This window comes from Chiroxiphia lanceolata, chromosome 20 (genome assembly GCF_009829145.1).
Source record: "Chiroxiphia lanceolata isolate bChiLan1 chromosome 20, bChiLan1.pri, whole genome shotgun sequence".
Taxonomy (NCBI): domain Eukaryota; kingdom Metazoa; phylum Chordata; class Aves; order Passeriformes; family Pipridae; genus Chiroxiphia; species Chiroxiphia lanceolata.
In genome coordinates, this window is record NC_045656.1 from 10,900,043 (window position 1) to 10,916,325 (window position 16,283).

Here is a 16,283-nt window from a genome sequence, read left to right on the forward strand (position 1 = left end):
CTGAGGGAACAGCAGGATCTACAGCCCAGGTTCCACAGTGCACACCTGCAGTGTCCCCAGTGGTCCTGAATTAGGAGATGTCTGGGTACTGGCTTACACTTCAGGTCTTGCAGGAATGCACTCTCTGTCCTTTGTTTTTACTTCCAGTGGCCTTTCCCGTTTGGGACTCTGGTGACCAGAGTGTTCCCAGAGCCATTCCCAGCCTGCAGCTGCTGTGACACACCATGTTCAGTCACCATTCCCTTTGCCCTGCAGCTGATCCACGTGTCCGTAGGTCTGAGCACATCCAGCTCATCCCCCTGTTTATGACATCTGGCAGAAAAGTCAATTATGCTCCCCCCAAATCCTGCTTTGCTTTAGTAGGGAACCTACTGCCATCGTCAGGGCTTATTTGTTACACATTTTGTGTGCCTTCAGGAGAGCTACAGTGAGGGTGTAACCAGAAATCCCGCCAGTTCTTTCAGGAAACATTTGTGAACAGCACAGAGCAGGCTCCAGAGAAGCCCAGGTCCTGCCTGTGTACACAGAGCCCACTCAGGGCAGTTGTGAGCTACCCACGGGTGCGTTTCCAGGGCTAGCGGCAACACCGAGCTTTTACTTTCTGTGCTCCAGCGGCTGCCGGGATAATGGAGCCCGTAATTACATCCAGCCGCTCGTTAGGGCTCAGATTACAAAACCGGATTTCTGTGCCAGACCTTCAGGAAGCAAAGCCATGCAAGGAATCTCACAAATAACCTGCAATTACGTTAATGCAGAGGGCAGGGCCTTCCCTTAAGAGCTCTCAGACTCACTGAGTGACCCCGGCCGGCTGATCAGAGCCAGACGTGATGCTGGGGTGGAGAGGAAGGTGAGGCAGGAGGTGAATTACAGCAGGCACGGCTCTGGTGCTCTGTACCCAGGGCTGCTTAGGAACAGACAGAAGGAAACCAAGCCTGTGGCGTGGGGCAGTCAAACAGCACAGTGGGCTCTGTGCTGCTGAAGCTCCTCTAACCAGCCTCGCTCTCCCACGGGGCAAACACGGCTGCACATCCTCAGTGTAACACAGAAGGGGAGTTCCTGAGTTCTCCCCTCACCTATTTCCAACACCTTTACAGCCCAACAAGATGGGGCTAGGCAGGATCTTTAGAAATTCTCTTGTCCAACCTCCACCTCCAAAGAACCTCCATTTCTCAGATTCTTCACCTTCTCTGTAGCCCTCTGCACGTGTTCCCTGTAGCAACAGGCCTGCATACAAGCCACCCAAATATTTTCAAGCTCAGTTCCATGCCAGCTCAGGCCCATCTCTGATCTGTGAGCAAACACTCTTTATCTATAAACAACCTGCTCTTTCCCAACTCCCCGCAGCAGGAATGCAGCCCTGGCTGTTTCCAGGCAGAAGCTGCCACACACAGCCCGTAATTCCCCAACATGTCGCCTTCCTCTGTTCTGATCATTTTATTGATCTGCTCTACAGAATGCAGGGAGTCTATCTCATTCATTGTTCCTGTTAAACTCAACTTGCTTTCCTATAAATTGAATTTATAGATGATTTATTGGCATTTACAATGACACCCTCCGTGCCATTGATTTTCCCTCTGTTCACATAATCCTTTGGTATATTTTGAACCCTGGTTATAATGACAGACTTAGGGTCTTGCACCTTTGTAAATATTCAGATGTAATTACAGAGCAGAGTGAGGGAATTGAAGCCAAAGGAACACAGACCAGCTCAGCACCAATTTTCACTGCCCAGTGGAATAGGAAGTCCCTTCCTATTCCAGGGAACAGCACAGCCGAGGTGCTGGAGCATCCTGGCACAGGGCCTGGGCACCTTCCCTGGCAGCTGAGCTCAGAGGAAACACAGGCTGAAGAGGAACACACAAACCCAGTAAGTATTAGAAAGGAGTTTTTAAAGAAGAAGTGAAGTAGCTGTGTGGATATTGGAGGTTATGCTGGCATACATTGGGGTGTGGGTACAGTGAGCTCAAGGGAGCCTGACCTGCTTCCTCTGTAACAGGGAACCTTCTCTACTGCCCTTGCTTAGGACAGCTCAGAGCTCTGAGTGTGACCTTCAGCCATCTGAGATAAGGTCTCTTGTACCCTCAGTGGGTAAATTTAGCACAGATGTTTCTGGAAGCAGCTCCCTTACAAGGCATCCATGGCTGGCTTATAGAGAAGGAATGGTTTGAACCTAGAAGGAATAACCCCAAACTTCTCTCTCCCTTATTCCAGTGCAGCTACTCATCATGGAAGCTCTCAATTCCCCCCACACACTGAGCCATCTGCTCTATTTATTATACCCAAAGACATGCTCCAAAAATTATAAAATCCCAACGAGACCAAAAGAATGCAGAGACAAAATTCCATAGCCTCTCTGATATTCCATCTGTGCAGCTTTTCCACAGCACACTCTTTTAGCAGACCTTTACAGATTAACCCCTGAGGTACCAGATGTACATCAATTTATGACCATCTAAAAATTTTCACAAGTAGCAACGGTGAATAAGTCACAGAGCAACAGGGAAAAGGGGAGAGAGAAATGACAGCTCGGAATTCCAGCAAGGGAGGGAACCTCAGCTCCTGGTGCATGAGGTGCCTGTGGGAAGATCAGACAGTTCTGCTCCTGGCTGCTCCAGGATGACCCTGAGAAAGTGGCCTCATCCCCCTGCTCCTCCTCCCAAGAGCTGTTTGTCTTGTCTATTTGACTGCAAACCCCAGGGTCACCGTCCCACGCTCGGCAGCTGAAACGGGGCCGAGACTGCTCGGAGAGACCCCACAAACAGCACCTCGAACCAAATGAGGGGCCATCCCTGCAGCACCTCAGGGCAAGGAGGAACTGCAGCAAGGGGGGCAGAGACACTGAGGGGCAAAGACTGCTCAGGGTCTTGAAAGCCCATTTACAGCCTGTGAAATGGCAAAGCCCACTGCACAAGGCCCCGCTCCTTTAACAGCTCCTTGCAGGGCTGGGGTGTTGCTTTATTTGTGTGTCAAGGGTTTCTAACCCTTCACCTTGGGGGGGCTGTTACTTGGATCTCCTCAGAATCATAGAATAACAGAATATCCTAAGCTGGAAGGGACCCACAAGGGTCATTGAAGTCCAACCCCTGACAGCACTTCTCTAGTTTCTCTGCTGCTCATCATTCTCCTCACTGCAATCTCTTTTCCTCTTCAACCTCTTTGCCCTCTCTTTCTTTCTTCCATTCTTGTTTTTCTTTTCACCTTCTCTTTTGCCTCCACAAACTCAGGCTGAACTTTCTCCATCCCAAGAAGGTTCCCAAAACAAACAGGAGCTTGTGAATTATTAACAGTGTAGACTAAAAATAGCATAATTTTTAATGACAGCCAGACCTCCAAGATGCAGGTACTATGGCACAGATCACCTACCTTGGACTTGGTGGGACTGGCCCTAACTGTTCCTAATTTGTCAGGAGCGCTTTATAGAATGACAGCTGTGAGGAGGAGGAACATAACTCGTGGGCCTTAGAAAGCCCCATGGGCTTTTCTAGTCCTTTTCTGTGTTTTACACTCACTGTGCTGATCAGACTCCCAGAGGTTTGTCTGTACAACCCACACCAGGACAGCAAACAGAACCCGACAGACTCGGTTGGGTCCCAGTGTTGTAAAGGCTGGAAATCCTTGCTGTTTGAAGGTGTGTGAAATTAGATTAAAATATATTCCTCTGTATAAAAAGCAGACTAAATGACCTAATCACCTCTTCTGGCCTTAAATCTACTGTGCTAACGTGCAGAATGCACACTGAGGAAGAAACACCAACTGTTGGGGCAGTACTTACAGGAACACAGAGACATAAAGAAATAATAAATTGCAAAATACTTTTCTTCTTAAAAAAAAAAAAGCAAGGAAGGCAGCAAGCTGGTAACACCCCTGCAAAGCTCTTGATCTCTGGCTGTAACAGCCCCAAGGTCAGCAAACAGAACCCAGCCTTGTGCTGGCTCTGTGGGAGGCTCAGACCCTCAGGAGAAACCTCTGTGAGCCCCCTCAGCCAGGGGCTGGCCTGGCTCAAACACTCCCAGCTCAGGAGCAACTCCAAGTAGCATTTCACAATATTCACTGGCTACAAATCTGCCTTGAGCCAAGAGATGAGGTGCTCAGAGCTGCTCAGGGCTCTTCCCTCCGCGGGCAGAGGAGGATGGATAGAGCAGAACAGGGTTATGCTGTGTCAAACTAATGCTACGATGGGCTAAGGGAGTTTATACAAACCCCTGTTAATCCGTGCTAGTGTTTGGATCACCGAAAATATTCCAAACTTCTTCCTGCTCCTTTCTTTGACATTGTGTCACTACCCGGGTTAAAAAAAGCTTCGCTGGCCTTGCTCAGCCAGGGGGAATTCCTGGCTGTTGCTGAATAGCTGATCCCGATGGCTATTGCAGCGTCTGCCAGCGAGGCCACTGCTTTGGAATGAAATCACAGTCATTATCTGCAGTTAATTTTCCTGCTGGGTGCTTCTCTGAAGTCCAGACAGAGCAAGGAAGAGTCACTTTTTCTAGAAGAGGGGCAGAACTTGGATATGCAAAAGGAGAAAGAAAAGGAAGGAGAAAGCAGAGGACAGAAATGTTAATACAAATCACTCAGAGACCCAGGTGGCCTCAGAGTCTCTTTCTCCAAGTTGTTTGTGGACAACATTAACAGCAAATTCAAAATTTTATCATAGACAAGCTCTTGCTGGATGTAGATGCTGAACTATAAAGAAACATCAAAGGGTAGGAAAGCCCTGAGACTCTTCCAGCCCCTAGTTAGGGCAGATGAAATTAAGTGCTCACATCTCTGTCCTACACACATTCCACAATGCAGTCATATAAGTGTTTGCATATTTTTTGGTTTACATGTCACCCTGCAGTCCCGTGGTCAAACAGACATCAGGGATGTCACAACCTGCCTTAAAAGATAGTGTAGACAATCTCTAACTCTCTGTGCTAGGAACATTCGCTGCTGCTGGTCTGGCATTTAGGCAATATAAGAACAATTCTTATCCCATTTGAGGAGTCGGTAGCCTCTGAACACAACCCCATCAGCACATCCCCACTACAGCAGCTAGAAACCACCTTTTGGTTGCGATATGGGGGGCAGTGTTCACTGTGGTTCTTTGCTGTACTCTGAACCTCCACGTTTTTGGGGGAGCCAGGTCACTACAGATTTAGTCCCTTGTGTCGTTTAAATGCGACTCGTCTGTTGGCGCGGGCGGGGCTGGGGCTGTACCTGCGGGTGCCGCTGCCGCGGACAGGAGGGGCGGGGGGTGCGGGCGGCACATCCCGGGGCTGCTGCGGGGGGTCACACCGGGAACCGGGACAGCGGCACGGCCGGGCCGGGCACAGAACTGCGGGGCAGAGCCGGGTCCGGCCGGGCAGAGCCGGGCAGTCAGAGCCGCTGCCCGCAGCCCCAGCCCGGCCCCGGGCGGAGCGTCCCCGGCCCGGCCCCCGCCCCGCCCCGCCGCCTCCCCGCCGCCATCTTCGCCGCCGCCGAGCCGCCGGTCCCGCCGCAGCGCCGCCGCCCCGCAGGCCGCCCGTCCATGGCCAGCTTTCCCCCGAGTGTCAACGAGAAGCTCATCGGTGAGCGGGGCGGGGGGCGGGGGCAGCGCGGCCCGGCCCGGGCTCGGGCGGGGCTCACACGGCGCTGCCCGCCGGGGACGGGCGGGATCGCGGCACATGGAGCCTTTCCCGGCCCGGCCGTGGGAGCGCGCGGGGGCGGCGGGGCCGATGGTCCCGGGATGCCGTACGGATGGTCCGGGGTGCGGTACCGATGGTCCCGGATGCGGTACCGATGGTCCCGGGATGCCGTACGGATGGTCCGGGGTGCGGTACCGCCCGTCCGGGATGCGGTACCGATGGTCCCGGGATGCGGTACCGATGGTCCCGGGATGCGGTACCGATGGTCCCGGGTGCGGTACCGATGGTCCGGGATGTGGTACCGCCCGTCCAGGGTACGGTACCGATGGTCCCGGGATGCGGTGCCGATGATCCCGGGATGCGGTGCCGATGGTCCGGAGTGCGGTACCCATGGTCCGGGATGCAGTACCCATGGTCCGGGATGCGGTACCCATGGTCCGGGATGCAGTACCCACGGTCCGGGATGCAGTACCCATGGTCCGGGATGCGGTACCCATGGTCCGGGATGCGGTACCCATGGTCCGGGATGTGGTGCCGATGATCCCGGCGTGAGGCATCACCCGCAGCACAAGCAGGCGTCCAACGCCCCGTGTTTCTCCCCAGTGACTCGATCGCTTTGGCAGCCCGGGCTCAGCCCTGGGATCGGTTCCTTAGTGACACAAGACCCGGCTCTCGATGACTTTAAATGGCGTGAAACAAAAGCGGGCTGAGGCACTGCCTGGTTCCCGTGTCGCCGCTGTAACACGCTGCCTTCTTCTCAACTGCCTTTCCCCTTTGTTCCCCCAGCACGGTCCCGCACGGTAGGAGAGCTCCTCGCCCCCACGGCTCCCTTCGACAAGAAGTGTGGGCGGGAGAACTGGACGGTCGCGTTCGCTCCCGATGGCTCGTACCTGGCGTGGTCGCAGGGACACCGCATAGTGAAGCTGGTCCCCTGGGCACAGTGCCTCAGTAACTTGTAAGGCAAACCTCTGTGGCTTCTAATACACCTGAAAAACGGAACAATTTAAAACCAGGACATAGGTTTCAATGGATTAAAATGCATAGACTGGCTTTTTAGGCTTTGGCACCTTGGGGAAAAGCTACTTCCTTAAAGTAACAGCTGTTGTTTCATCTCTTCCTCTGTGGCCAGCGAGAGCATCAACTATTGCAGCCTCACAAAGTCTGTGGAGGAGGGATCTATTAGTAGTTTCAGATGCCCTAAAGTAAGAGGAAGTTTGAATGAAAAGGGAAGTTATAGACGTGGGCAGATCTGGCCCTTTAAATTTCCTATCACGAAGCTGTTTGGTTTTACCTTTTAGGAATTTACTTAAAGGCAGACCTCTTTCCTTATCATCTGTGTTAGAATGCAGATGAAGTTCCAAAACACAGTTTACTGGCACTTGCAGGTTGCATTTCAGTGAAGTTGGTAACCAACCACTACAGTTCTGTAGCTGGTTACATTTTCCTGACCCTTTTCCCCCCACCTTCTTGGGGTGGTTAATATTTTCCATGTCCTGACCTCAGTATCTCTTCCCAGGTTTTAACACATACAAGGGAATTGCAGGGAACTTGCTCATTTAGCAGAAAGTCTTAGAAATTTTTGTGACTCATTTTTCTATAAATGCTTTAAAACTGTTAGCTTTCACAGTGGGTTAAGTTAATATCTTGCTCTCAACAGAGATAAAAATGGGTACAAAATATTAGTATTATATTATGTAGGAAGATTTCCAGGTGCTGGTAATTTTTCACACTTACAAGAAAAAAACTGCATTTGTAATTTTAAAGTAAAAATGCCCCATTATGGGTCCCAGGGATGTACATTACGACAGCTCAGAGGTTTCATTACATCTTTAAGAAATGTTTGCTGTTCAGGATCACTTACGCTGTATTTCTGTGTTTTCTGCGTGTTTCGCAGTTTGCTGCACGGCACAAAGAATGGTGCAAACCCTGCCAGCACCAGGCTCCCGAGGCAGAACAGTGAGAGTGGGCAGAAGAACAAGCCCTGCGAGCACGTCCTCGACTGCGGGGACATCGTGTGGAGCTTGGCCTTCGGCTCCTCGGTGCCGGAGAAGCGGAGCCGCTGCGTCAACATCGAGTGGCACCGCTTCAAATTCGGGCAGGACCAGCTGCTCCTGGCCACGGGCCTCAACAACGGCCGCATCAAGATCTGGGATGTCTACACAGGTGGGTGTGCAGGCAGGACAGCCTGAGCCGGAAGGGACCCACGAGGATCGTGGAGTCCAGCTCCTGGCCAGGCACAGAACACCCAGACAACCCCACCGTGTCCTGGAGAGCATTTTCCAAACACTCCCTGTCACACTGCAGTGCCAGCACACACTTTGTGACACTCCCTGTCACACTGCAGTGCCAGCACACACTTTGTGCTGTAGTTAACACCATTAATCCACAGAAGGAGTTGGTTACAGAATTGTACTCGGGAACTGAAACTTGAGTACAAGTGAAATAATCTAAAAAAAGCATGAGCTCCTGCAACCAAAAGTAATCAAAACCTGCCAGAGGAACAAGAGATGCGGGTCATGCTTTGAGATGTGAGTGGTGGAAGATGCAAAATGGTTAAATGTGTGCGTACATACATTGGTTGGTTACTCTAAAATCTTCCTAGTTTTACCATAATTTCAGAGGAAACTTTCAAAGCATGAAGTTGCTGCTTTATGGTGATGAGGACCTTTTACTTTTCTAAAAAGTTAATAAATGCTCAACTCAAAAAGACTGCATCTGAATGTAGGGACTCTCAGTTTCGCTGGTAGCACAGCTGGTAGGCTGGAGAGAACTCCTCAGCTTTAAAAAAATTAATGACTATTGAGTAATTTGCTGTTATCTTGTAAACTGAAACTTAGAACTGGAATGTCTGTCAAGAGCCAAGTCTTGCCTTATTTCTGAGGTTTTAGTGTACAGATTTTCTGGCTTTTCGGGGAGTTGCCTCTTGATCCAGGGGAGTGAAGGGATTCACATGCTGCTCACCTTAGGGAGCATTTCTGCAATGAGAATTGTCTTCATGTGCTGTAATTTTGTATTCGGTGTTTGTATCCATAAAGCATTTGATCTGAGTAAAAGTACAGTCCATGTTAAATTGTGGTGTTCTCATGTAACAGGAAAACTCCTCCTGAACCTGATGGACCACACGGAAGTTGTCAGAGATTTAACCTTTGCCCCTGATGGCAGCCTGATTTTAGTGTCTGCATCCAGAGACAAAACCCTGCGGGTGTGGGACCTGAAAGATGATGGTTTGTGCTCAGAGTTTACCTGCTCTAAAACCCGGGAGAAATATCTGTGTACTTGCCTCTTTTATTGCTGTAAACTCAGTTTGGTCAGGATTGCTTAAATAATGAGCGTAGCTCTGTTAGTCACCCACTCTACACTCTCTTGGAATTCTTTATCTGTGTGTACCCTGAAGGGAGAATCGGGGACTGGGCTAAGTTAAGAGTGCATGAAGTGACTTTCTGAACAGGGACATGGGATTTAGAAGCTGCATCACAGGATTTTTGTTTCTGTGTACTATGACTCTGCAAGATGTTTGGAAAAACAGTACAAAATTTTACAAAGGAATAACTAATTTGGAAAAGCTTTTCAATCTGAATTTTGTAATATTAAACCAATTCTTACAGCAGCATCTTTCTTTTTAGGAAATATGATGAAGGTGTTGAGAGGCCATCAGAACTGGGTGTATGGCTGTGCATTCTCACCAGACTCCTCCATCCTCTGCTCTGTGGGAGCTAGTAAGGCAGTATGTGTCAGAGTTTCTTGTTCCTTAAATCTCCTGAATTGTGTGCATAATCATTTGAAATCTAAATAACATTAAGCTTGTGCTCGGTGTCATGAACTTCTAATGTTTGATGATGATGTAAAAGTGCATGAAATTAGACTGGCAAATGGTGCACTGAGACCCTGATTTGTGAATGAAACTTGCACTGCTTTTAGTAGAAGAGGCTGTAAGTGTTCTTTGAGAAATAGGTCTGCACATCTGCATGGGGGTCATGGCATAGACCAAAGACAGCTAAAGCTGCCAGTGTTAAAAGATACTTAGATTAATGCATAAAACTATTTTGATTTGATTTGATGCTTTCTATTTCCTGCTCAATGAGGACTTTTCAAAGTCTGAGCCAGTCAGGGTATCTCCTGCTGAACAAAAGTGTTTCTCCCTGTTTTCCCATACCAATGGCACAAGAGTTAGAAGGAGGAGCAGCACACTAGTTCTGTTTCCATCCCATCCTAATGCCCTGCCAGAGAACTGAAAGCAGTGCAGCTGTGCCATGAGCGACTCTTGGCACCCAAGAATTAGGGCAAACCAGAAAGGGGGATTCAGCCTGGTTCCAGGGGCTCTGTAGGTAGTTCAGTGGAGTGAAAAGCCCAACCCACTTGTCCGGATGAGCGCTCAGATGTGTTCCATCCCTCGAGTTCCCAGTGCAGATCTGCTGGAGAACAGCTGAGCTCTGGGGTTTGGCTCTGTAGCTGGAGCAGAGGGGGGGTGGACATTGCTGTCTGTAGGCTGTGTGTTTTCCATAAGCTTCTTGCTTTCCCTGTCACAGGTGGTGGCAGCAATATTGGTGTGATTGAGTTAAGCTGCCCCTCTCGGGAGCACAGTGCTGTTAGAGAGGGGCATGCCCATGCCTGGCCGCCAGCCCGGGCGCGGTACCGTAGGACGAAGTAACCTTGCCCTCGGCTGCAAGGGGTCCTGTACGTACGCAGGTGCTGGTCCATGTCCACTGTCTGCTTGCTTGCTTGCTTTCCTTTTTTTTTTTTTTTGATAATTTTCACAGCAGTGAAACACACTGACTCCTCAAACTTAGTTCCCAGTGTTGTGGAATGTTGGGGGCTCCTCGGAGAAATCGGTCAACACGTTTATGACCGATTGTAAAATGGTTCAGTTTTAGGAAGTGTGGGAGGCACTAAGGCTGTGTTTGCTTTGGTCAAATGTAAATTTATCCAAGATGTCAGAATTTAATCTGTGTGGTAAAACTGTTGGGGGGAGGGGGAAATCAGGGTCCCTGAAATGAGCTCTCAGAGGGACATAACAGCTTTTGTTAAAGACTTACATTCCTATAAAATCATGCTGCAGTACATGGATAGTTCCTATTAAGTAATTCTGCACAGTCTCTATTCTGATTATATATAATGTACAACTGCATGTAAAATCCCAGAACACTGTAATATTTTATCAATTCTTATCATACACTGTGCAATTAGCTGGGTAAATTGTAATATTAATGTTGTTTGTTGCTGTTGATTTAAAATGCCTAAATTCTTTCTAATAATGTGGTTAGACTTCCCTGTTGTTTTGCCAAAGACATAACTTTTGGCTGTGAAAATTCTTTTTGCTTGCAGTATCTGTTTCTCTTCCTAGGCTGACGTTGGTGATCCAAGCAATTGTAAACAAGTGATCTTAAAGGGATGCCACTGGAGTAACAATATGTTAACCTTACATTTTCTGTCTGTATATTTCTTAAAATTTTGGTAGTTACTGAAAAGAGGGGACTGTAGAGTTTAACCCTATTTATTTCTGCATATTTTAATAAAATAGTTTTGTAATACATGAATTTCAGTAAGCTACATGGTTAAATTGTGTTGCCTTTATCTTATATTTTGGCTTATTTTGATAATAACATTTAACAAACTTGAGTTAGAACTTGCATGTTTGCTTTAATTATTTTTAAAAAAAACCCCTTGATTTTAATCTGAGTATGACACTGAGCATATTTCTTAATTGTAGTAATTCATAATACCTGATTTTAATATAATCCTAAATAAGATTAGTTATACTTAAAAAACAAATTAAATGCTGCATTGCCTCTCTGAGCAGAGCTATAACATCAGCTTATTTAATTGCAGGTTTTCCTCTGGGATATGGATAAATACTCCATGTTACGGAAGCTTGAAGGACATCACAATGATGTTGTAGCTTGTGAGTTCTCTCCTGATGGAGCATTACTGGCTACTGCATCTTATGATACTCGAGTCTATGTCTGGGATCCACATATTGGAGTTATTCTCATGGAATTTGGGTAAGTAAAGCAGTCAAACCTGGAAACTTTCTCCCAGAGTGTAGATGAAAATCAATGGGTTTCTGTATGTAACTGATGATTGGACTTGGGAAAGAGCAGGGGCTGATGGAAACCCTAAAGTGGCAGAGACTGGAGGTTGTTCTTCCATCTGAGAGAGGATTTACAGCACTGGTACTTCCACATGTACTGAAGCACCTTCAGCAAAGCTGAGTGTTGAGAGCTGTGATGGACACAGGGTTCAGTCTCCACTCCTGAATTCCCAGTTCAGTAGTTTAGTAGCTACATGTTCCACCCATTTCTCTCCCTGCCGTGGCTGAGGGGACCCTGCCCTGTGTCTCTGTCCCCAGGCAGCTGTTCCCTGCTCCCACACCCCCAGCTGTGTCTGTGTCCCCAGCTGTGTCTCTCTCTGTCCCCAGGCACCTGTTCCCTGCTCCCACCCCGATCTTCGCGGGCGGTGCCAACGACCGCTGGGTTCGCTCGGTGTCCTTCAGCCCCGACGGGCTGCACGTGGCCAGCCTGGCCGACGACAGGTGAGTGTGGGCAGGGCTCTGCCAGCCCCCGCGGGGTCTGCACTCTGAACACTGTCAGGGCTGGGCTTCTTTAACTGAGAAGTGACTCCTGGCACTCCTGGTAAAAGCAGACGAGTTGTCTGGTGTGCGGTGACACTGATTTTGAGTGTAGAAGTCATTAGTTGGGTACAGAGCAGATGATCTGAACAACTTCAGTGTGTAACAGCTGAAAACAACTAAGAGGGATTGTAAATGGAGTTGTTAATGCAGACAAGTCTTGTGGACAGAAGTAAATTCCAAAGCAAGGGGAGAAGTGTCCTGTGATTTGGATTCAGCTCTGTGAACATCACGGGTGGCATCCTGAAGGACTGTGTAAACAATGTGAGCTGCTTTCTTCACGTGACAGCAAGGGTATTCAACTAGCTACAGCAGGGTTTATTTTTTTAATTAAGACAAGCATTGTTGGGAATTCCTAGCATATGTGACACTTGAGAAATTGTCTAAATCTGTAGTTCAGGTATTGCTTTCTGTTACTGAAGGCAGTCTTTTTTTTTTAATTGAAAAAGTAATAATACAGAGCAAGGTATTTATCAGGAAAGAAGAAATCAGAGCACTTCAGGCCAGACCTGAAACACTGTGTATGCCTATTAAAATATTCATAAAAATTCCCTGAGCTGTGCTTCAGACTAGTTTCTTGTGCAGCATCAGAGATAATATCAAACAGAATTAAATACCTATTCCAGTAACTTCCTACCTTGTCTCCCTCTCAGAATGGTGAGGTTCTGGAGAATTGATGAAGAATACCCTGTACAAGTTGCACCTCTGAACAACGGGCTCTGCTGCACTTTCTCTACTGATGGCAGTGTTCTCGCTGCAGGGCAAGTATAGACTTTGGTTTCCTTTCTGAAATACTAAGATAACACAAAAGGTTGAAAACAGTGGCTAAGTGTTCCAAGAATCTTCAGTTGTGACTTGCAACTCGGTGCTTCTGACTGGTACTATTTTTTTAAGCATGCCTGGAATAGCAGTAAAATCAATAAGCTGATAAAATCCTTTCTTATCTTTGAAAATAAATATGAGAGAGACCCAAAACATGTGGGCTGGAAGAAGCCATCAGATAGCCAGGGGCAGGAACTGCTGGGAGATCTGTGCAGGCCTGTTGCATACACAAGTTGCTTATTATGCTGCTGTAGCTTAAAATAAGAGCTGGCATTTGGTGTAAATGGGAGTGGAAGAGCTGGAACGGAGTGACAGCAAGTCCCCTACCTAGAAATGCGTGTCAGGGTGGGTGCTGGGGTGAGCCCAGTCCCTGGAGTGACGCCGTGGGGTTTGTGCTGTGTTTGTGCAGGACCCAGGATGGCAGCCTGCACTTCTGGGCCGCGCCCCGGCAGGTGCCCAGCCTGCAGCACCTCTGCCGCGTGGCCATCCGCAGGGTCCTGCCCACCAGCCACGTCAGGAACCTGCCCATCCCATCCAAGGTGCTGGAGTTCCTTTGCTACCAGATTTGATATTTGGAAAAGAAGAAAAAGAAACCCAATTCCAGCTGGCAGGTGGCCCAGCTGCTGAAACTGGCTACAAACACTTCACAGACTCCTCAAACTGTACAGTCTTCAAGCTTAAAACTCTACAGGTTTTCAAGAGCTATTTAAAGTGATAACCTAAATACTGTTTTATCAAAATGCCTGACAGGTAATTTTTTTTACTATTTATAGAAAACACAGTAGAAGTATTCCTGGTGTTCTCAATTTTCTAAAATATAACTGTGAAAACATGTACATATATAGACATAAGCTGCTACATGTTATCATTGTACCTTTAAAAATTGCTTCTCTGATGTTTCATGTGTCTCATGTATATATTGCTTTGGTAGAGCCATGATGCATCTGTGCTGTAAGTGGAAGGAAAACTGTTATTCTGGGACATAGAGGTAGGAAAACTATTGACATACAGAGCAGTTAAGGTTCCTTTTGTACATTGGTTGGGGCTCAGGAAGCTGAGCCCCAGGTCAGACTTTGTGCTAGTTTCTTTGTGAGGAGGTACAGCTTGGCTTTGTAGAGAGCAGTGTGTGTGTGCTGGTTTAGAAGGAAACCTGTGGGAGAAATGAACCCAGCTCAAGAGGGATTACAAGTCAGAGTTAAAATTTACTAAAAAGATTACGATAAATAAAATGATACAGAGAAAAACTGGTTTTAACCCACAAAGACAGGTGTGTAACCCAGCCCCCTGGGACAAGAACAGAGTGGTGTTTGTCAACCCCTGTGCTGAGCACCACAGGGCCCCCTGGGTGCAAAGTAAAAGGAAAGGAAACCTGTTGGTCAGATGATGGTCACAGTCCCGTTGGAGTTCTGCTCCTCTGCATCCGAGGAGTGGTGCCAGAAGTCCCAAACCCCAAAGTCTGTACATGCTCAGGTTCAGGTGGGAATGCCCAGTGCCTCCCCCACCCAGGGAAGTTCACAATGGGGGATTTAACTCAGTCAGGGGATGTTTTTGGCCTCTTTGATGGTCTGGGTGTTGCAGCTGCCTGTTATGCCAGTCCAGTATGTCCCAGTAGCAGAACTGACCCCTCAAGCTGAGTCTGGAGGGGGGTTGTCACAGCTGGTTGTTGGTGTGAAGACAAAGAAACACTCCTCTGCCTCACAGGGTTTCTTTAACACCCAGCCTGTACCCTGGGCAGCTGCTGCAAACAATGCATTTATTACCAGTCCCTCAGAAATGACAGAGAGGGGGTAGAATACACAGTTTTAGTTATACCCACAGAGTGATAAACTGGTCCCAGCCCCACAACTAGGACAGTGTGGCCGAGGGAAGGAGGTCAGTGAGGGCTGGGGAGTATCTAATGTAACCCAGGACTGTGCCTGTGTCAGCTGAAGGCCTTATGCTCCAGAGCAGCAAACCAGGTGAAATTTCAGTATTGGGCAGTGTTAAAGAACTATTTCCTTACATTTCTGAAAATCTGACTACTGTATTATTGCCTGATACTGTGTCTGTAGTGAGAGACGTTTACAGACTCAGTCTATTATCCTTTAACCCTGTAATATCTCTTTGGGGGTGATTATTGGTTAATGGCCAAAGATAAGCAAAATATTTGGTTTTGCCTTCTGTTATTTATCTGTATCTGCAGATATAAAGAATGTATGCATTGCATAAAATGCCTGATGATATATATTTTTGTTGAATTTTTTTATTAAAAACTTGTATAAAAGTTTTCTGATATCGCATCTGGTGACTGATTTGTCGACACTGCCTGCAAGGAGGAGAGGGGAAACAGAGAGGGGACTGGTGAGAACAGTTACTCATGAATTTACTGCCTCTGGGTCAGTGGCAAAAGCTCTCCAGAGCTGCAGGGAAGCTTCCTAATTCATAACCACCTGCTGCTTCTAATGCAGTCCCTGGGATCAGCTGGAGCACTGTGTGCTCTGTCCTGCACTGTGTGCTGGGGACTTTGTCCCATCAGAGACCCCAAAGTAAAAATCAAGTGGTTATAAATATTGTACATCAGCCCTGCTTCCACCCCTCACCAGCTCCAAGTGCTGTTTCCCAGCTACTCCAAAGGAAACCCTCCACAGGGTCTGAGCTTCTCCCAGCTCTGCCTGCAGCAGTCCCTCTGTTTGTTCTAACCTTTCTCCCAGGACACAAATGATAGTTTTAGACTAAGTACACAAGCTTACCTCATTAGTGAGGCTATTTATAATAATGTAAAATGTTTACAAGCCTCTTCCTGCCACAGTGGGACACCACGAGGGGAGGCTCACACTGCCTGATCTGCCACGTCCCCCAGGAGTTCCCAGTTCTGCCCAGGGTTTGTACCTGGCCCATCAGCAAGGCCACAGCTCACAGCTCCTCCCAGAGACACAAATACCTTCCCAAATCACACAGTGCTCGTGTTCCTCAGAGCACCACAAGACTCAAGGGCAGAGACACCTAGTGCTCTTCTGGGAATCTAACAGCAAAAGACTCATTTCTGATCAGTGAGTATTCATCCTCCCTTCCTTCTGCTCACAGCAGCACTTTCTGACAGACCTGGATCTCTGAGCAGCACAAACTTTGAGGACTGAAGCTGTTAAAATGTTGATATTAACATTTCCAAAATGTTAATATAAGAGACCCACAAATGACAGAGGAGCTGTGACAGGCAGCCTAGGAAATCACTGGGTACCAGCATTCAGGCAGCA

The 16,283-nt window shown here is 48.0% G+C and overlaps 1 protein-coding gene across 1 annotated transcript; it reads left to right on the plus strand.

Annotated features, from left to right (window-relative positions):
• The first annotated feature begins 5,440 nt into the window (after positions 1 to 5,440).
• WSB1 (WD repeat and SOCS box containing 1) lies at positions 5,441 to 15,322 on the plus strand. Its single transcript, XM_032707546.1, has 9 exons — positions 5,441 to 5,546; positions 6,390 to 6,558; positions 7,498 to 7,766; positions 8,696 to 8,827; positions 9,227 to 9,327; positions 11,430 to 11,602; positions 12,019 to 12,132; positions 12,882 to 12,989; positions 13,460 to 15,322. Exons 1-9 carry the CDS (start codon positions 5,507 to 5,509, stop codon positions 13,617 to 13,619), a joined length of 1,266 nt encoding a protein of 421 aa, XP_032563437.1. The 5' UTR covers positions 5,441 to 5,506; the 3' UTR covers positions 13,620 to 15,322.
• Positions 15,323 to 16,283: the final 961 nt, after the last annotated feature.